The following is a 22,589-nucleotide window of genomic DNA, read 5'->3' as shown; positions in this document are numbered from 1 at the left end:
GCATTTCCTTTCTCTGGGATAATTAAAGGTACTACCTGAGATCAATAAAACTTTAAATAACTTGCAAATAAGGCCCCATTAGAAGTAGCTCTTCTCCTTATGTTAAGCTTCCAGGGGAATGCTTTAGAACAAGAGCTCAAATATTTAACATAAGTGGTTTTCATAAGAAATTTCTGGATTTAGAATGTATGTTGTATATTGACCTCCTAGAGCCATACTTCTCTCAGTTCCAAGGCACTATAAATATTCATTTAAAAAGAGGTGAAAGAAAAAGTAACAATTGGAAAAGCTTTATGATTCTCTGTGAAGTAAAGGTTTTGAACCTTTTACTTCGCAAAATTTCTCATTAATGTTCAGTAACAGGATTCCTACTCCAGATTTGATTTAAGATTACTACAAAAATCCAAAAGCTAAACCTGTACAAGTAAGCTTGGAGCTTCATTGCAGCACTTGGTCTAAACTAGATACAGATATGGAAAACAAAGCTTTCTCAGAGGAAGGGTGCCTTCTGTCCTTTGTAAACTGATATAGTAGCAAGCCTTCTGGTGGCACAGAGAGTAAACAATAGCTCTAACAGCAGTTTGTTGACTAGCATTTGTGCTTGAATGTGCTAAATCTGACTTGGTTTCATCATAACATGATTCTGGGTGTGATTTTTTTAAAAAAACTCCACAATATTGCAGTATAAGATTATATAGCAATAGCTCTGGATATGTAGCAATAAATATAAAAATTAGCAAATGAGTAAACCGGTTAATTTAAATGCAGTTGAAATCTTCATAGTAAAGAAAAAATAATTAGTCTCATTACACAGGTTTCATTCAAGTAGTACTGTTTGAATAGTCAATTATCACCACCTCTTCAAAAATAAAAAGGTGGCCTTGAAGAATGTTAATTGTTAACCTATCCCAGTCTAAAAATCAAGAGAAAAACCTCAAACAAATCCATAGATAAGAGATCCCTATACCTAATTATTCCTTTACTTTTGTCTTTCCACATATTTGTTCTTTGCAAGAATAAACTATGCCCTCATAATTTGATTCCTAGCCAGATCTGTTAAGGAAGAGCATGTTCTTCCACTGAAAAATTCTAGGTCTTATTGTTTACTGTAGATACAGAGCTATAAAACTAAACAGACCTTTCATTTCCATTTTTCTTTTAATAGCTCAGAAGTGCTAAAAGATTGTCTTTGTTCACACAAACATATTTAGGAAAAAACACAAGACACTTTAGCAATAAGGATAAATTTTCAGAAAGTTCCTGAAACACAATCTTCAGATGATGAGACAAGTGAAAGCTGAGAAAATATAATCACAAGACTTGGGCTGTGAAATTTTTATCCATGTTTTTGTTAAAGCCTTGTCCATGCCTGCTATAGACTTGGATAAAAGAAGAGATTTATTGCCATTCATATTTTATACTGAGACATAAGTGTTCAGTTCTCCTTACATCCATAAAAATGAAAAGTGCAACAGTGTGCTAACCAGTACATACAAAAACCTTTGCAGAAGCTACAGAAGGAACAGGCTAGTAGCATTTTCTAAAACTGACCAGAAGAGACCACTATGCTGTAACTCATTAATTAAACAAATATGTGTGAGTGTGTGTATGCACAGCTGTGCACAGCTCTGCATGCGTGCACATGTGTAATTGGAAGGATGCTGGTAAAGGAACAGAAGCTCATCTACAATATTTATCTAACAATAATTATTAAACATTATCCATTTCATCGAGAATCCTACTAAACAGAAGCCAAGAATAATATAGACAGGCTGATCACCCTCAATTACCTTCTCTGATCCTGACATCATCTAAACATCTCCTCTGCATTCTCTTTTTTGTTATCTGAGGAATATGGATGAAGGGGGCACTACATCCCAGAATTTCCGAGGAAAAATACCACTCCCTCACTTTCTGTTTTTTTAAACCTGTTAGAGTCCATGGGATGGATGTTGCTTGGCCTGTGTTTAGATTTTCTAAAAGACAATGGGGAAGCTCCTACTGATTCTCTTTTGCTCCCCAAATAGTTCCTTAGCATTGCAATAACATTTATAGCAGTGGAAGCAGGAAGGACTTACAAAATTAGAACAGGTTCAGAGCCCAGGGTGCAAGTCCATCAGATACTCTCTTGTGTGTGTTTCTTAACACCATTCCTCGCTAGCTGATGCTTTGAAGGAGAAAAAATGGCAGGCACCACTTGGATGAGTTTTTCACACAAACAGTCACAGAAAACTTGATCCTGTAAAAGCAGCAGCAGCTAGTCAGCTCTGCTCTGCAGATGGCATTGCCTGCAACATATTTCTGTGCATAAACATGGCATTACTCTATCTCTCTTGGAAATGTTAATTGATTTCAAGAAGATAGCTTGCCTCATGGTCAAGATGCATACTGTCAAAAGAAGAGGTAGGTGGAACCAGTCAAGTTTTTTAGGTCCTACAGAATTTCATCTTTCCACATCTCAGTGCATTATCACACTTAAAAATATCACCTATCTCTGTCATACCTCAAAACTACATTTTTTTAAAAGCCCATCTATAACCTAAAGGGAAATTGATAATGATGCTAATCCTGGTCAGCCAAAGTTAAGTCTAAGAAAACTGTTTTGCAAACAATTTCCAGCACACTGAAATCTCTGGTAATCTTCTGTTCTTAGAACTGTGTGAAAAATATTCTTCATAATATGCATTTGGGAAGGAGTTCTCAGTGTTGTAAGGATTCTGTCTGGACTGAAAGATTAGGAGAGCTGTTTAATAAGGCAGCACACTTCTATGCCAAAAACTGAAAAAAGAACAACCACCCTTTCAGAGAACATAGGTATCCTGTTTCTGCTGCAGAAGTGTGTAACAGATCAGGGTACGAACAGGATACTGGGGGAAAAACTGAGTGCACGCACAAGCATGCAAGCATGAGAAGAAACTGCACAGGGTTTGAAGAAAAAACACTACTGATAATCAAGAATATTGTTCATGGGATGGTGCTTCAAAAGTAAAATTGAGTAAAACATTACGCCAAGCCCAGAAGGTTGCAGCACAGCTGATTCACAAGCAGAACACGCTTCCCCCCAACAGCAGAATGGCCACAAGGTTGCAGCTTATAATATATGAGCCCATCTTATGTAAGCCCATCAAGGAAATAGATTATGAACATACTTTTCAAAGACAAACTCCAAACAAGGAAAAGCAGAAGACAGACCCATGGAAGTTGAAGAAAGCAAGACTGAAACTAAGGACTATCCCATAAGAACAGACAACATCTAAACATTATATAGACACAAAAGGTATAAGAACTAGTTTGTCATCACCACCCAGATGAACTTCACAGATGAAGTGGGGACATGAAAGCTCCTTAGCCTTGTCCTCCATCCTGCATGCCGGAGATGCTGTCCAAATCAGACACCTCTCTCGAGCACACACACGTCCCTTTATGCTTCTGAGTGTGTGGGTACAAGGGTACAAGTGAATGAAACCACGAAGAAATGGACATCTATGAGTATAATCATCTCACTTCAAGACCTGCAAATATTCACCCTCCCTTTATGTAAGACTGACACTGAATTTCATTATACTAATCCTTCTACACCCAGCACTGACAGAAATTAGTCTTCACATGGAGGAAGAAACAGAAGATGCCTTATCAAAGCTTTTAAGGTGCAAGCAATTATAAAATTGGAGAGCAATGTTGGTATCTGTTTCCAAAAAAGAGTTACCTGTTCTGTTCAGAAACAAATCTTCACTTTGCTACACATCTGAAAAATTGAAAATAAAATTGCATAAAGTGTGTGATTTCTCATAACGGGCAAAGTAAAGCCATTATGTTCTATGGTGTTAGGGCTTAAAAGGGACTTGCATAAAAGATTGATCTAATTTAGCAATTTAAACAAAAATGAATCAGGGATAGTAAAAATGCAAATACTTTATAAATCCAGACAATATTTTGGTTTTTATCTTAAATAAGCAGAGCATAAATAGATATACTTTAGAAAATGAGAAGCTAGCATGCAATTGGACTATTCTTGAAAAAAAGCAAGCAGCAGACTCATCAAGCTTTATTGTCCAGGTGCAGATGCAGCTACACACAGCAAAAAGAAGTGTGTGTTTTGAAGAGTTTCAGAATTGTAATATGTGCACAAGGCATAGATCTCATAAAGAATGACTCCAGTTCTGTGCAAACAGTTAATAACTGTTGTCGGTTCAAAAATGAGCACAAAGCAGTCTTAGCAAAAGTGGAGCTTTTCAAGAGCTATTTCACTAGCTTTTCAAGAGGTAGTGGAGCTATTTTCAAGAGCTCCCTACTCAAGAGCTCAGCCTGCCTTCCCACTGTATCCAAAATTTCTTGATCACCACACTCTGATGTCAGGTTTGTCTAGTCCCTTACTTAGGCTTTTAGCTGTGATCAAACCACACGTTATAAATACAATTATTAGGTCCTCTGCACAAGAATTCACAAATTTGTACAAATTTTAACAGCTGTAATGGTATAAAAGGAAACTACTTTCCTTTTTTCCCATTTATTGCTATCCAGGCTTTGAATGAGAAGTAAATACCACAATACTTCAAAAGAAGTTAAATTTTCAAGAATTTTTATTCAGAAAGAATAGAAAGGGTTTTTTTTTTTTTATATATATATATTTTAGGAGGGTATTCTATGAGTTAGGAATTACACGGAAGTGAGTAATCAAGGAAATATAAATTGATTTAACCAGGACATTCAGAGGGACAACTTATTATTTAAAAACACACTGTAATCTTTACTGATGAAAAAACCGCAGTGCCAAGAAGAGCCTACAGTTTTCAGAAAAAGATGAAATTATAGGAAAGTTTTCACTGTTCTTGTGACTATTTTACCTACACTGTCAAAGCTCATTTTGCAGGACTCCTGAGTTTTTTAAAAAGGACTTTAAATTCACCAAAAAAAATTTAAGAAAATAAGGTAATGTGAATGGCATATTCAAGACACTTTAGTGTATTTAAATTTTAGATCAACTTGGTTGATACAAATAATTTTGAAAGCCAGACAGATGATCCAGACCCATTTTTACCATGGTACATTTAATAATCTATATGAATGATCTTCTGAAACACTGAGTTATGCTCTTAGCAGCCTTTGTTTAAATACAGAGTGTCCAGAAATCAATGATTAACCTAGTGCTCCTAGTGCTGCTCATGTGTCCTAGAAAAGTTTAAAAACTCCACAAGAATCCCTCAAAGGAAAACAATTAGCCTAAAATTCAGAAATTCCATTTTGTTTGCATCAATTATGCTACACAGTAATTTGCAATTTGATGACAAGACCAGATTGTAAGCCAATATTCAACCAAGTTCATGCTACTACAGATGCAGTCCTATAATTAGCCATATGCTGTTCCCTCTCCCATACAATAATTTGCATTAACTATAAATTCCCTCGCTTGCACCGCTACTTTCCTAATGATCCAAGACCCTACATCAGGTCTCTAAAACTCATCTATTTAAATTTCTTCTGCTATTGCTTCTAAGCAATATTGTAGTCATGTTCCTAAACTTTAATTATCAGCATAAAATTTTCAACTTTTTGCAAGAAAAAATTATTTGTATGGATAGCCTTGCTCTGGGTGCTCATCACATCCACACTTAAAAATAACATCTCACTTACAAGGACCTTAAAATGAGATACAGCTCTACAAGCTGTTTGCTATTAAGAGCCATTAAGGGCAGCCACAAAACACCCTGCTGCAGGTCTGAATATGATTTCTGTATTATTACAAGTGTAATGATATATAATCCCTTTGCAGATGGATTTTGCAGAAACTACTAGGGGGCTTGTTTATTTACTGGCAATCTTCCAAGCGAAGTTCTTAGTTGTGGCATAAGCTGTAACCTTTCACTTAGCAACACCAGTAGCCACAGCAATAACTCATATAAAAGATTATGTAAAATAGTATCAAAAATACATACAAGTTTGTTCAAGAAACAAAAGAAAAAGGGGAAAAGACGTCTGGTTTATCCAGAGCCGTTAGCGTGACCAACTTGAAGAAACTGTCTGATTAGAAGAAATACTGATCTGAGATACTGTGACTGCAACAAATTGCTTGTCTCTGACTTAATTTAAATTGAAAACCATCAGTAATATATTTTACATATCCTTCCAAAGCAAGATGAATCACTCTTGTTATTTTTAACTCAGGCTTCTATGCTTTTTTCACCTACCTCCATGACTAAAGTACAAGGGTGATTCCCTGTTTGTCTCCCTCACCCTTCTTGTTTTGAAGATCTTCTGCAGCATCAGGTGCCTCTGCATGAAATGTTATAATGGACAAACCAACTTAAGCAATCCTAGTTTGTGGTACTGAGAGCAAACACCCTCACACTGTACTGCTTTAAACTGAACACATCTGAAAAGAAAAAAATTTTTAGTATCCCCTTCCACAGCAAGTTAATTTCTCCACTGTGAAAGCTCTGTCTCTTATCTTTGCCCTGCACCTTCCGTTTCTAAATATTAGCCGTGGGGAGCAAAGGAGGGACAGAATGGGAATTTTTAGTACTGAATACCAACCATATCTGAGCAGGGTTCACAACATGACAAGCACAAAGGAGGAGGTAAGGGAATGGAGGTATCCTACAAAGGAACTTTCAAACACTAGTCTGGATTGCAGAAAAGACTCAAAGGGAAACAGCACAGCACAACTGCAGACATCAACGCAGCATCATTCCATTGATATGGCTACAAAGTGACTGATGCTATCAACAAAAAACATTAACTTTTACAAAATCATTGAATATCCTTAGCGGGAAAGGACCCATAAGGATCCTTGAGTCCAACTCCTGGCCATGCACAGGACATCCCAAGAATCACACCGTGTTCCTGAGAGCATGGTCCAGATACCTGAGGAACTCTGGCAGGCTTAGTGCTGTGACCATCTCCCTGGGGAGCCTGTTCCAGTGCCCAGCCAGCCTCTGGGTGAAGAACCTTTTCCTGATATCCAACCTAAACCTCCCTTACCATTCCCTCTGGTAATTTAATGCACTTAAAAATGCATTCAGGCCCACTTTGTTGAACCCTGGCCAGGCCCTCTTAAAGAAATCACTGTATGTGACTGATAAAGATAGCAAGAGTTTTATATAAGATCAAATTAAATAAAACTCTGAAACAGAGCATATCTTAAAAACATATAGCAGAAACAACAGACAAAAAGCAATAAAAGAAATGACAAGAAGATCTGGAACCACCTTACTTCATCCCCTCATCCTACATGGCCTTAAAAGTGCGAACCCAAATGTTTACTTCAGTTAATCCCAGGACTCAGACTTTGGGAAAATTAGGACAACACCAAAGATCTAAATTTTTTTCAGTAGTGTGGGTAAGTCATTTTAGAATCTGATAGTTTCCTCAAAATTAGTGCTTTAATGGTTTTTATTAAGAAATGTATTATGAAAAAACTCTTTAAAAATAGCTGAAGAATGAGAGAGACTTGGGAATAAGATTTTGAGGAAAAGAAATAAAAGGCAGCAGTACTGTGATACAGAGAATATTATAGCCCACCTTGGGAGTGAGAGGGGAGATTAAATTAGTAGTGGTCTGCTCGAGCTGTGGGAACTCAGCAAGTTCAGTTTCTACGCTCCATTCTGCACAACTATCTGATCTTTGGAGAACTAACAGGTACACAGTAACAGAAGATATGAATCTTCTACTTAACTTGAATGTAAATCAGCACTTTATTGACATCAATCCTATTTAAAACCACATTGATAAATCTATCTGATTGTCTGTTTCCCCCTGCCACAAGGGACTGAGAGGACTTTGGAAGAGGTTCAGGTAAAGACAAATGTCCCAATGCGGTAATGAAAAATGAAAGCTATATAAACTGCCAATAGCAGATTCACACCCACCCTGCAAAGGAAGCAGTTACAGATGTTCACTGTATGTCTCCTACATGCATAGAAAGCAATGCCTGAAGTGAATCAGCACTAACCAAGCTTGCCTCTCACTGCTGCACTCAAGGGAATGCCATGGAAGTAGAGTTTGTAAGTCCACGAAACAGAAACTCTATTTCACAGCAGAATTCTGTAAGGAATTCAAAAGGTTATTCACTGCCTCATAGTGAAGTTGAAGCAAGTGGTTTATAAAGAGTTACTATGACTCTCAGCACTATCACTTGCCTAATAGCTCTATTTTCCCCACATTGATACTTAGGACAGATCTCAACTCCGACTACTGCAAACATTTACTACTGGCAAACTCTATTTATCCAGAAGGTCTAAAAAGTCATATATGTTTCACACAAGTTTTGGCACAAAAAAACCACCAGTGATATGATGCTTTAGCCCAAGGAAGAACAGCATTCATGGAATAACCTTCCATAGGTAAGCTGCCATTACTGAAAGAAAACGGTATGCTGCACAGAGATTTTACCCTGGCAACAATTAAAACCAAATATCTTGCCACAAAGCCAAACAGAATTGGATTAATTGAGAAAATTAGCATATTGCTTTTAATTACATTAAAAAATCGGCAAAAAATTTGAGGATGAGGGGAAATAACACAGCCAGCAATCTGGTCTCATTTTGAGAACTCAGATTTTTCTTTTGCTCATCATTTAATTTCTCAATCAACCAAACAGGAACTACTGTCAAATCAGTCACATCCAAAGTAAGACAAAAAAGAGCTGTACCCATCTCAGTACAAAAGATGATACCATAAAAGTTAAACTGCAATGACTGTGTTCTTCAGTCCAAGTACTTGACATAACACATGCTGGGGAGCTGAGGAACCTTGAGAGCCAAATCTAAAGGAAGTACATGAAAAAATACAACACACTGAAAAAACCTACAACTTTTACAAACAAGTACACTTACCTTTTAACACTAAAGGAGAACTCAACAACATAAAAATGGTTAGCAGACTTCAAGAGTGAAGGTATTAATAACATCAGCAGACACAAGAGTTGGAAAAGGGATTCTAACATCTACCATGGAAATTGAGAACTCTGCTTTTATGACAATATTAGAGAAACCCCAAATTTTCCATGAGTATGAAGTTCTCATTTGCTCGATGAAAGCAGCATGACCAGACTCCTGGTGCCTGTACATAAAATTTCTGAGAAAAGACCAGGAGGAACTAGGAATCAGTGCACAGTTCCAGAAACATGCATTATCTGAACTACCTGTCATCCTAGATGATGGCACTGCTCTTTAGTGGTACAGAAAATTGAAATTTGTGTGAAATTGCCTGTGTGACCAGAGCTCTGCCACAACAGACACAGCACATTTTTTTCTGTTAAATATCCTGCGAAGGTGAGGAGATCCTTGCAGAGGAGAGGGGGGCTTGTTGCATTTACATTTGCTTTCAAATAGCTAAGACAAAAGTCAAAAGTTCTTGCACAAGGGTTGGAAGACAGAACAACACAGGTTACATTAGGGGGAACACCTGCTTCAAAGCACCTTATGAAGAGAGCAAAACAGATAAAGCCTTTTTAAGGGAAGCCTTAAAGTCCAGTTTTCACAGAGGACTTAGAGCACTCCAACATTTCCTGCAAGCGTACAGCATGATGGAGACAATTAGATTTTTGGAAAACGGAGAAGGCACTGATCAACACTGATCAATGACCTCAGAGGCAATGTGTATGCACCCTGACAAAACACCACTGCACAAGGAGGAACTAGTGATGCACATCAGAGCTCACCTGAGGCAGCCCAGGCTCAGCTGCCTGGACTGCAGGACAAACACAGCCAGGTCATTGTACCAGAGGAGCCTGCAAGCAGCTCCCACTCAGCATCTGAAGCTACATAACCTGTGTGGCCTTGCCTTTATCTAGGGACGTAGCAAGAAGTTCCCCAGAGAACCTCTTTCTGTTTGACAATAGAACTGATCAGGAGTTTTCTTTTAAAAGAACCCTGCAACAGCTTGAATAATGAAAATAGTGAAAAAACCCTTCTTACAGATTGGTCTTCACAGTATGCTGCACTCTGATCAGAGGCCATTGTGATGCTGCACAAGTGAAGATTCCCAGCATCTGAAGGGATGTAAGATCACCTGTTCCATTTTTACTCTGTTATAGTGAAGTTAATACTCACTGAAGAAGCAGCACTTTAAATTACAATTTACAGAGCCTGCATTCCTTCCTTATGGGTGTTACAGCAGACCAGCATCTCCACCGTGACAGTGGAATTTCAGATTCTGAAATGATTAAGAAAGAGGGACGATAGAAATACAACCCTGGACTTTCAAAAGAACAGATTTCACCTTGTTCTGCTTGGAGACAGTCCTGAAGAGCAAAGGAGTCTATGAGAGGTGGTTGTTCTACAAGAATTACCTCCTCTAAGCACAGTGATGGCCACGGGAAAATTTTCTCAAGTTGGCCAGCATTAGTAAATGGGAATTCCTGACTCTGCTCAAACACAAACAAATAGTGTGAAGTGTGAAGAAGTGGGTTACCTGTAGAAACAAAAAAAAAAAAAACCAAAAAAAGGGTTTCAAAGGGAAAACTAAGAAAACCATGACCCTGCTGGTCCATAGGGATTCTAATCATAAAAGACATGAAAAAGGCTGAGATACTCGAAAGAAATGTAATGATTCTGCTGCATAAGCATATTCATTATATTTTCTAATGAGTAGAATGTACCTTTCTTTAAGGGGTCAGCAAATATTTATTTTATGTATTCTGAGGCAGACAAACAACTTACCAGAACGCAATGCAAGAGTACTACAGAAGGCTCAAACAAGACAAAATTAAATATTAGGCTAAGAAGACATTGTCTGGAAGTATTAAACCTATTCCAGAGGTTATTATTCATTATTCTTCAATGCACTGAAGTGCCAAATAATTCTAACTAACATTTCTTTTTGTTTCTTTTTAATATGGGAATTGAGTGGTGTTTATCCCAAAGAAAAAGGTTAGGCAGGAGATGTTGGACTTATAAGAACAACTGGCACCAAACTTCCAAATCATTAAACTGTATACCCTCAGGCTCAAGACCTTTGGTATCACAGAGCACACTGCAAGAGAAGGAGAAGTCAAGGAGATTTCATCCATTTCAACTATGCTTTTAGAGAAACTGCATCACCACACACCTTCCTAACCTAAAAAACACCATCAATTTATACATACAAATATATGTACATAGGCATAGAATCATAGAATGTCCCGAGTTGGAAGGGACTCACAGGAATCACTGAAGTCCAAGAATCAGAGCATATGCCTGAGAGCCTTGTGTGAATGCCTCTCATGGTTTGACTGCCTGCTCGGATGAACCCGCCTTCCTCTCCAGCCTGCCTGTGTGGTGAGCTCTGCCTCATCCTAAGAAACAACCCCTGTTCCAGCATCATCATCTTCTCCACTTACCTCAGGCATCTAAGGATGTCTCTACCTCATTTCTACAAACTCTATTTGCAGCTGCAATTGCCAGTGTTCCTCCTACAAACAAAACTGATTATCTCACAGTGTGACATTTCCTTTCCACACTGAATTTTGGCTTAATTCTTTTCTTTAGGCTTCTTTCTCCATGTGCCCATCTTTGGAGACCTAAGGCTTTACCACAGCATCTTCCTATCATATTGCTGCCCAACAACTCTGCATCAAGCAGGAAGACCACTTTGTAAAGTAAAAGGGATACTGGTTTTATTTAAAGGGCAAACATTTGAGAAATCTTAAACATTAGCAAAGATTCTTCTCCTCAGCCATGATCTCTGACACTATTGAACTGTTCTTTTCAGAAAACAGCCAAAATCCAAATAAGCCAAGACAACCTTTTAAAACAGTTTGTAACAATCCAATGTATTTTCAGTATTTTCAAACACAACACACTTCAGTGTATTTCCTTAAGAAACATCCTCTGACTAAATGAAAAAATAGGAAAAAGCTTTTCAGAGCATCATCTCTGCTTTTTTTTCCAACATTATTTGCATTAATTTAGCATCAGAAAAAACCCCTCAGATAAACAAGTAATCTTTGTGCACAAACCACAATTAGCAATGAAGGATTTGGGAAAAAAAAAAACAGTCTGTGTAATAATGTAAACAGTCATTCTAGAGGAGCTAGTTTAGCTTTTCTGGTAATGTTCCTTTACCAAAGGAAAACCACATATAATAACGAAGGTTTTTGTTCCTTATGCCATTCTCTCCTACTTAAATCTATACACATATGCTGGTGAAATGCACTGAGGTAAAAAGCTACATATTTACTGAAGCACTAGTGGATTATATGTTGGAAAATTGCTGCAATTAAGGGCTGGCTCCTCATTTCACACAAAATTTACCCTCTCGACAATACAGTGGAGATATATTGACTTAAAATAGCTGGGAATTTGATCCTGGCCTATTACCACTATTTGTAAACATTAATATAAATACTTCCACATTCAAAAGTATGTCCACCAGCAGCCAAACAGTAAAAAATGTTTAAAAAAAAACCCACAAAAAAGCAACAACAACAACAGCAAAAGAAACAAACAAACACCAACAACAACAAAAAAAAAAAACACCAACAAACCACCAAAACCCAAAAACCACCAAAACCCCCCAAAAAGCATCAAAAAACTCCAAAACATACATCCTTGCATTTCCAGGTAAGTCTGTTAAGACTGTATGAAAATGTATTTAATTTTTGTAGTCCTATACAAGTAGGAAAGGCCAACATTTAACTTTTAGACAGTTACTCTTTTTTTCTGTAAAGTAGACAGCTCCTAAACTCATCTGCTCTGAGAAGCTCAGTGCAGCTTGTTTTAAGTGAGAATCATAAATCAGTTAGATGAAAACAGCAACATGCTTCACTTTTTCTTTAGATCTCCAAAAACTGGAAACCCTAGGTCTTAGTAAACCCACCTGCTAGAAGCTTAAAGCAATACCACTTTGTTTTAAACCTTTAGCACAGCTGTTTCCATTAAGATGAAGCTGTAGGAAAAAATGGTGCGACTACCAAAAAATTCAGATGCTCACAAGGAAGCAGTCTTACACAGGCTGTTGTGTAAGACTGCTAAAGGAAACACTTTCCTTTCAAGATATCTGCTAAAGGAAACACTTTCCTTTCAAGATATCTGATGTGCTGCAAGGTATTCTCATAGGAACCTGGGCGACAGATTACCCTGCCAATAAACCATACTTTTAGAGTACTGAACTCTTCTGCATGAGCGTGAATAGACATGCACAGCTTAAATTTCACTCAGCAATGCAGGAAATCTGAGAATTACTGAGTCTGGGTGAGGTTACTTTCCACAAAGAATAGAGATGCCTAGTACAAACTGTATCATCACTACCCAGGTGTTCTCAAACTACTCACCATGAATTTTCATACCATACTATCATTCCATACCATACTATAATTTACCTAAGTCACTCTACTGACTGTTATACATCCCCAAGCCCAACAAGGCTTCAGCTGGAGAGGATGGTAAGTTCCAATATTTTTTTTTCTTTTTTTTAAGTCAGTGCAACAGTATAAGGCACACCAGATAGAACCATCCACTGTGTGCAAAAACCTTTCTGTGCACACACTAAAACCCACCATAAGAACATAAACCCTCTGCACAGTCAGTCCTAACTTTTTCTAGAGAAAAGGTATGAGCTACATAAAAAGACTTTTATATATTCTTGGATCACTACAAGTACGTGATTCTGAAATGTTTTGCTTCAGAGAAGTTATTTTGTTAAATGACTACACTGCAGCTCCAAAGACAGCAAAGCAGTTTGTTTGTGTCAGTTCCGAGTCGATGAGCAGCAAGTTCAGATACATCCAACTTACACACTAGTTAAAACAGTGTAGACAGGTTGCCAGACTTCATTTTTGTATCAAACAGTGGTTTTTCTTTCCTTTTTAACTTCTTCCTTTTCCAAATTAAAATCAACAACCAAAAAACGTCACTGCTTTCTTACTGCCATTTGATCATCCTACAGATGTTGAAATCCCTCGTGGACTCCCCTTTCTCTCCCCTGCCCCTTCCAAGACAGCCAAGTGCTTCTACAGCAGTATTTGGCAAATAGTTTGGCATTCTAATTAAGACTGCTTGAGCATAAACCATGTTCCAAAATATTTCTGGTCTATTTTCTTAAAAACTCTCTAAGTTGAAATTAAAAAAATGCTAGTAATATTTCAGAGAAATATTAAACACAAAAAAAAATTTGAGATCTGGTACTAGATATAGCCATTTATTTCCCCTGAAACTTGCAATTAATATTGTTGTAAGTAGCTTACTGCAAGAAAAAGCCCACCCTAGATGCCATGTCTCATACATATTAACGTGTTAGTCCTCATCAAAAGTCACTGCTTCACTCAAACACCAACATTTCCCTCTGACTTAAAAGTAATTCACTTACCTTGTGTCTGCATTTAAGTACAACGCCATAGGCTCCTGAAACAGAGAAGATGAGAGATAAGCCATCTTAAAGCAGAAAAAAATTGAAAGTGGCAAGATAAAACAGTGTTCAGCAACCTCCTAACAACAGAAGTAACATTGTTTCCAGTATTATTACTCAGAACTTACATACATAAGCCCTAAATGTCTGTACACTGAAACAATTCCATAAAAATTGCTCAAAAGAGCAAATAGATTTTAAAACACTGAAATAATTTTTTTTAAAATACATAAGTTTGATAACTTGCATCTCCCTAGTACCACTAATGAGAAATCAATACATTAAACTTTTAAAAGGGAAAAAAAACCAAAACCACAAAAAAAACTCCAAGCCCCCACAAAACTGTTCTGTTTCTCTTTCCTTGCTTTCAGCTTCCAAACTCCTTCATCCATCTGACAAGGAAATTAGCAGAAACTATAGATAATAAATATATACAAGAAAAATTTTACAGTTGGTAACTTATTATCATCTAAGTCTAATTCTAATTAATCTTTTATGAAGATACTACTTACCTTCACCTACAACCCCAAGGATCTCAAATTTATTCATCACATTACCAATGTTAGGAATCTTCATCAAGACAAATTCCTCTTACGGTGAGAGCCACAAAACATGGCACGAGTGGGACCGTCTGAAGATCTTGCAAAAGGCAGCTGTGAAAAGGCTCTTGGGGGAAAAAAAACTTCCACCTTGATCAATCAGACTTCTCACGCCCTCTTTTAATTTCTAAGCAATCAATAGCTTCCTGAGGAAAGAACAGAAAATAACACAATTAGTACTTTATTTCAGCAAGAGAAAGCAATGGCACACAGACATCACACCAATACAGTCTAACAATTTTAACAGACAATTAATTTACTTCTACATTTTAGGATCAGGAGAGCTTAGCAGCAGGTATAATGGACAGAACCCACTGACACCATACATCTGACACAACAGCTGGCCTTGTAATCCCATACACAGGATGTCTACTACAATCATAACTAACTGGCATGAAGTAATTTTCTACAGAACAGAGGCAAACAAAAATGCTGTCAGGAACTACCTCAGTGAGCAAAAATAGGCTTATAATTATTTATGGTCCGCTTGGTGTATGTTGATAGCTAGGTACAGAAACAAATTTTATTTAGTTATTTTCTCATTTGTCCACTGTATTGATAAAAAGGATATGGTAGAAAGAACACTCTACAGGAGAAAATAGCTTTCTACTACTATTTTCTGTGATTATTAAGAAAAAAATTAAAGGAAATTAATTTGCTAGACTGACTAAGAATGAGATTTTAAAATTACTTCCATTATCAGCTTATTTAGGAAATGTGATAAACAGAAAAAAATAATGTCATCAAAGGGTTTTTCCCATGTTCCCCAAACACTGAAGTAATTTTTCAAATTAAGCAACTATACGTAGGGTAAAGAACAAAGTTGCTTTGACTGTTTTAGGCTTACCACTTCTCTGCTATCCTATTAGAAGATTTGTTTTACTAATTCAGACTGCATTTGCTCCCTTAAAATTAAAGGCATATATCCCACATTCAAAAATGGGGAAACAAAAACCCTCAATTGGTTTCACCAATTGGAAACACACCATTTTCACAATTCAGTGACTCAAGGACAGAACTACTCATGAAGAACAGGATGGCAGGATGGAAGTGAATAAATTTTATTAGGTTATGTGTAATGGGTGAGTGTGACCCAATAATGCTGGGTTCAGCTCACACAAATGGGATGTCACTGTAAGCCTGGGGTGCTGGCCAAAAGCCCAGTTTTTGACCAGGTCATACACAACAAAAGGACAACCCAAGGGTGGAGGTAATCACAATGACATTTGCTTCAGCAAGACACAGGCAGATCATGTGGGGAGGGATTGTTACTTTAGAAGCAACTCCAGAGTTAATCAACCACAGTAATTTGAAAATAAAGCAGTGAGTTCCAAATTAAAGGGATAGTTAGAGCTTTCTGATTTGCTTTTGTTTTTTTTTTTTTTGTTTTTGTTTTTTTTTAAAAAAAAGCTGCCCAGTCCTTTATCAATTATTTCAGTGTTTAATTTACTGTTTTAATTGATCAATTTTTTCTTCACTTGTGAATTGTACAAAATACTCTTTCCTTTCCCTTCCATATGTTCTTCTCCTATTTCATTTGGCATCTCCTTCTCACAAAAGCCTTTTTGCTGTTTGTCCAGACTTTCTGGTTACACTAACCAACTAAAAAAAATGAGGTCCTGGAAAAACAGGAGCATCTGCTCAGCTGCACCCATCAGCACGAGAACAGAACCCACACTGAGCTGCTTCAGCTTTCTACTGGAACTGGCTGGTGCCAGGCACAGGGTGCAGCTGACTGTCCCCATGCTGCAGCTGAGGGACAGAAATACTGCTACAGAGACCTTGAAACAACCAATAATGCCACCATGAAGTAAGCGAGACACAACAACACTGGTCAGCCAAGTTCAGAACAGCAGAATTACTTGCCAGAAAGAAAGGAAAATCAGAAAACAAATATTGTTTTGTATCGGCACTATTCAGTAACATCACCAAATCTGTTACTTCAGTTCCCAATATTATTCACTGACAAGTCCTTCCAGAAATTAGTTTGTGATAAATTGATTAATTATCTGCTCATGTTAGCACTGTACATTCTCATTCTGCCTTAGAGTGTACAGAGTACTTCCTAGATATATGATGAAACAGTAAAGAAACTTATGAGATAATGTACCAAAAGCTCAAGAAGAAACTAAGATGCAGTTTCCTTTGTCCCTCATTCATAATTTCTAAATTTCTCATAAACTACTTAAAGCTATACAGGCCTGCAGCTCGTGATCAACTATTTTTATTTTCAGTTCTGCAAGTTTATTCAGTACGAATTCTAGCTTTTTATTGGAAATAAAAGGTTTCCTTTGTCCCTCATTCATGTTCCTCATGAATGACACAGAGTCTTATAAATGTCAGAGTGAGTAACTGTAATAAGAAAAACAAGGAAAAACCCCTAGAAGTTTAAACAAAAGCTTAAATAAACAGAAGCTTAAACAAAAAAGTAATTTCAAGAAAGTTATCCATAGCAAGAATTACTTTATTCTGTAACTTAGTGAAGACAGGCTGGATTCTTTCAAGTGGAAATAGCAAGGAAAACCTCATAGCTGCCACAGTTTCATTCTTTACACTGAGTGCCACACTGGTCTGTTTTCCTAAGTTGCTTGGTGGCTAGAATAACCCTTGCAGAAGTGGAAATAAGGCCATCATTTACCTCTCAAAGGCTCTCAGTAGGGATATAGCAGTCATTCTCCTAATATCCCTTTCTAAGGCAGCCAGATTCACAGCACACCAACAATTTATGAATTAAACCAACAGATCTCTGAGATGCTCTCAACATTACCATGATATTCTACAAAAAACAGAGCCATCTCAGCAAAATGAAACGTCATGAGATGAACACAAAAAATTAGTTTTATTTAATCCATAAGTGTAACAGTGTGAGACTTTAATACATAAGTAGCTGTTCTGCAATAGCATGTAAGGCTTATATGTAAATCCCAGAAAATATCCAAACATTTTTGAAATGAGCATACAGAATCCTACAGCATTATGGTACCTGATCATTTGAATTGAATTAAAGCAGTGGGGAAAAACCCCAGATTTTTCACAACTCCTTCTCCCTTCAGGACCATCAAGAATTCTAGTGCATCATCCAAAAGCATCAGACTTAACCACTCAACCCAAAGCCTCAATTGTAAGTAGAAATGCTATTCTTTATTTCATAATCATCAATACCTGTGTGGAGAGAGAAGCACTTTTTACATTAGTTATTTTAGTAAGAACACTTGGTGAAAATTATGAAACACGCGAGGTAGATGTTTGGCTTCACAAAATGTAGAAAGTAAAACTGTCCTAGAAATACAGTTGAATTTGTATATCTACATCTTGAAAATCAAGTATTCAGGTAATTTCATTTATCATGACAGAAAGAATGCAATCTGCATCCTGCTGAACTTAGTTACAGACTTCTAACTGACTTCAAAGTCATCCATGAGCTTTTAAACAAGCTTCTTGCCAGCAGATAATACACACCTCTTGCTCTTCTAAAACAAGAAGTAAACTCAATCTGTTTTATTTAAGATGTTTACCCACCATGAGGCCACAACTAGGAATTTCTAGAGGCTGGTTTACATTTTCCTCTGTGCATTAACAAAACAGCGGGTCCCTACACAAATGTAAAGAACTTATACCATACCATCTTTGATGGTTATGCATTAATCCACACCCTGGCATGTCTTTTGCCAACCAAGGTACAGGGATGAAAGAAGCATTAACCACTTCTGTCAGCAATGATGCATCATTCAGCACCTTTACTTTTCCTCCCTGATATACATGTAGCTCCATTCACTGAGGTTTTCCAGGAAAACCCTAATTAGATTTACAAGCACCCAATTCAGTGTTGTATCAGTAAACACAAGTGACAGGGGAAAGAAAATAGGTGAGATTTTTTTTTTCTGGATTTATTGATCCAGAGGAATGTGTCAGGTTTATTATGAGGAATTACTGATCAGGAAGAAAAAAATCTGTATATGAAAAGCTGTAAGGAAGAAGCCAGCAGTAACATTCTGACTTAAGGAACGGAGAGAAAAATAATCCAAGCATACTTCTAGTGACATTGTACCAATCTCACTCCATAATTTGGAATTAAAGCTACCACTTTATTTTTCCATTCTATGGAGAGACAGCAGACCTTCTACATGAGATAAGATTCTGGAGACAGAGTCATCAAGATTTCACCATATGAAGAAATCCACAACAAGGAAGATGAAAAAAAAAGAAAAAGGTGAAGAGATAAAAAGCAACAAGAACTTAACAATTACAGCAAGCCATTTTTCATGCTCGAAACTTCAATCTATCCTCCTCTGCTCATAAGAAAAAATTAGGAATGAAAAGAACAGCTGGTGAAAATAAATACAAAATTTAGAAAGCTGTCAAATTGAACAAATTATGTAAAAGCAAAACACCAAGGTTCCTTGCACAGGCTCATAGATTTTAAAATTCAGCCTCAGAAAGCTTTTCTTGACATTGTTAATATCAGCATTGGACCCTGACTTCACCATTGCTGGCTTTTGGAGAATTTGCTTGGGGTTTTTTTGGTTCTGGGTTTTTTTTCAGCTGTTAATACACTGAAACTTGCAAATGCATCTGGATGGTTATACCTCAATGGGAGGCATCATCACTTAACTGGCCTAAAGGCAACAGATCTCCATGGCCACAGGGCCAGGAGTGCATGGGGGAAGAACCTGAACTAAGTTCCCATCCTGTGGCAAGCAAACAACTAGAAAAAGGGTGAATCAGTTCCCAACTATTCAAGATACCTGTTTGGTTAAATTCCTAAAGGAAAACTGAGCTTGAAGGCCAGGGCAGAAATAATGATTCGGTTTGCTTTCTCTTGTTCTATGAGTGCTCTTTTTTTTTTTTGTATCCAAGTACAGATTCAAAAATAAATTCAGCTCATCCTGGATATATGAACTAAATTCACTTCTCTGAGTTAAAACACAGGATTCACGATCTTCCCTAACAGCTGTGGCCAACTCAAAAAGAGTGGGTGCTTAGCAGGATGCTTCTAAGACCATACTGACAAATAAGCAGACTGATTATGAAAGCACTGAGCACAAAAGCAGCTCCCATGAGTCATAACAGGAGGACAGGAAAGACAATTTTGCTTCCATTTTAGTCTTGCTCTCCAGCAAGAACCTTCACAAGTAAGTCTATTGTGGGTGCGACAGCTTCTTACGCAGTTGATGCCGCTCTTTGCGCATGCTGGGTGGGCCTCACTGTACCTGTGGCAGCTCTGAAGGAAAATCATCCGTGTGCAGAGGATAAAACTCCCAACAGCAACCTGTGAAACCCAAAGCCTTTGCAGTTTCTTCTGGCACAAGGTGCCTGACACTTAACGCTTTCATTTCTATCCAAAACAAGCGTCCAACATTTGTAGTTGATGTAAAAGCACACTTTGGCTTAATGATATATTCTTAGGCAAAGAGAAGGATTTTTTATTTTTTTTTCTTAGATAATAGCAGGTTTTATTTTGTAACAGAATAACTTGCTGTGGAAAAAGCTATCTTTTTTATCTGACACAATATTTGTAGTGGTCTCCTTGGAAGTTGGTTCTTGATTTTAATCATTTCTTCTCTCTTCTCAGAACACCAGTCTCCAGTAATAGCCTATATTAATTTGTCATGTTGCCTATGATTTAGCCTCATATTATTTTTGAAAATCTGCCACGGACTTTAAATCCTCAATATAATATTACAAAATAATATTTCAGGCATTTTTTCATCTTTAGAAGTACCCAAAAAAGCTGCTATTTTCAGTTACACATCAGGACTCACTTTGCAGCTAATTCCAATGTTTAAAGATACGTACTTAGGAACAAGAAGGAAAAAAGAAAGGCACGAGGGCAGAGGGTGTTCCTGTCCAAGAAAAGTACAGTATATTCTCTTGAAGAGGACATGTTAGAGGCAGCCAGGCAGCTGGAGGTCTGAAGTCTGAGCTCAGCAGGGCAGCTGTGGAAAGAAAGGGCCTCCCGAGTGTGCCCATCACGCTCCGGGTCCCTGGCATCCACGGGCACCGCGAGGTTCCTCCGCACAAGGGCAGCAGCCCCGAGTGAGCCCTGCCCTGCTGCACTGCCATGCTGGCAGCACACAAAACAACACAAGCAGAAGACCTGGCCACTTCAGGAGAAGTCCTCTGATGCATTCTTAACTGGATCAGCCACTGAATCCTTCATACGTGCACATACAAAGCATGCTGGTGATTTAGTGAGACTGAAATTCTGCTAATCTGACAAAGTTTCCCCCCTCCTTCCAACCCAGTTTTGTCTTCATTGTTCTAAAAATAACTCCCATTCACATTCTAAAAGTCAGATGTTCCTCTCTGCACTGTATTTGGCTGAGATGGATCTTTCTCTTAAGAGTACAGAAAAGTAAAGGTGAATAAAAAGTATTTATAAATAGCAAACGAATGCTGAAACTAAATTCAGTGGGCATTCTAATGCAGATCAAAACAACTACAATGACTACTCTTCTTGTAATCTTCAAGCATATAATTAAATACAGATGACTGGTTCACTATCTGAACCAAATAGGAAAAAAAAAACCAACCCAAGAAATCCCTTTTTCCTTGAAAAGGGCATGCCAAATAGAACAAAACCAAATTATGAGGCAGGAGGCCCTCAAAACTTAGTACTAAATTAGTAATAAAATACAATACATACAAATTAACAGAACTACATTCTACACTATAAAATGATTTATCATTGCTTCTTCATGCATTTTCCAAGCAAATAATTAGAAACATTTTATTTAAATAATAATGATCGACCTTATACAATGTTAACCCTGAAAAGGATGCCATCAAAAGTTTTAAAAAACGAGCAAAAAAGAAGCGACTCAATAACTAATGGTGCTAAAGACAGGTCATTTCAGGAATAAATTCATATTAGCATGCAGGCATATGTGCAGGAGCACAATGAAACAAACAACTCAAAGATTTATCATAGGGTTTTCTGTCACTGAAGTCACTACAAGTGACGAAGATATGTGGTGGACAAATGGTGTACAGTGGGGTTTTGTGGGGGAGTGCTGGAGGATTTATAATAATTTTGTTTAGGTTTGACTTATTTTTAAGTAGAAAAAGATTCTCTGATTCCATCAATCTGAAAACAGATTGGTTAAAAAACCCAAAGACATTAAAATCTATAGAAACATCTCTCCGTATGAAGTTTCATCTGAATCTGAAGATATTGCTACTATTTCAATGTGTGAAACTCTATTACAAGGTGTTTGCTCCAGTTTTACCAGCCAGGAATTGAACTGAGTATGATTAATACTAAAAGTGTATCAATGTGCTTATTTTACACTTCATAGTTGGGGTTTTTTAAGATGTCTATACCAGAGTGATTGAACACAAACCATGTTTAAACTCAAGGTGAGTTTTGCTATGCTTTCTAGTTGGAAAAAAACCTCATTAAACTTACACAGGTGAATAAATCAATTAAGTAATACCCAAGTCAAGAAGACTAATCTCCAAAGTGGCTCAGACTGCATTAAGAGGTTATGACCATCACAAAAGGATGAAGTTCAATAAAAAAGAATCCCATTCCAGATGAAGAAGAAAAAAAAAACCTCGACCAACTAACAATTCCCCTAAATTAACATTATTTGTAAATTGTTAACTGTTATTAATATCACAACTTATTAACATAAGCTTCCTTGAAGTAGAGGATAAAAGCTTAGA

At 37.3% G+C, this 22,589-nt stretch overlaps 1 protein-coding gene across 3 annotated transcripts in view; it reads right to left on the bottom strand.

Annotated features, from left to right (window-relative positions):
- CDKL5 (cyclin dependent kinase like 5) overlaps positions 1-22,589 on the bottom strand; it is a 132,693-nt gene that overhangs the window by 69,202 nt on the left and 40,902 nt on the right. For all 3 annotated transcript variants that reach the window (XM_038158527.1, XM_038158716.1, XM_038158621.1), the window contains exons 2-3: positions 14,835-15,067; positions 14,284-14,318 (exon numbers count right to left, since the gene is read on the bottom strand). In XM_038158527.1, coding sequence (XP_038014455.1) covers positions 14,284-14,318; positions 14,835-14,898 — 99 coding nt within the window. In that variant the 5' untranslated portion in view covers positions 14,899-15,067. The remainder of the gene's footprint in view (positions 1-14,283; positions 14,319-14,834; positions 15,068-22,589) is intronic.

This window comes from Motacilla alba, chromosome 1 (genome assembly GCF_015832195.1).
Source record: "Motacilla alba alba isolate MOTALB_02 chromosome 1, Motacilla_alba_V1.0_pri, whole genome shotgun sequence".
Classification (NCBI taxonomy): domain Eukaryota; kingdom Metazoa; phylum Chordata; class Aves; order Passeriformes; family Motacillidae; genus Motacilla; species Motacilla alba.
The sequence above is the reverse complement of the archived record's forward strand: the minus strand, read 5'-3'. Positions and strand labels throughout refer to the sequence as shown.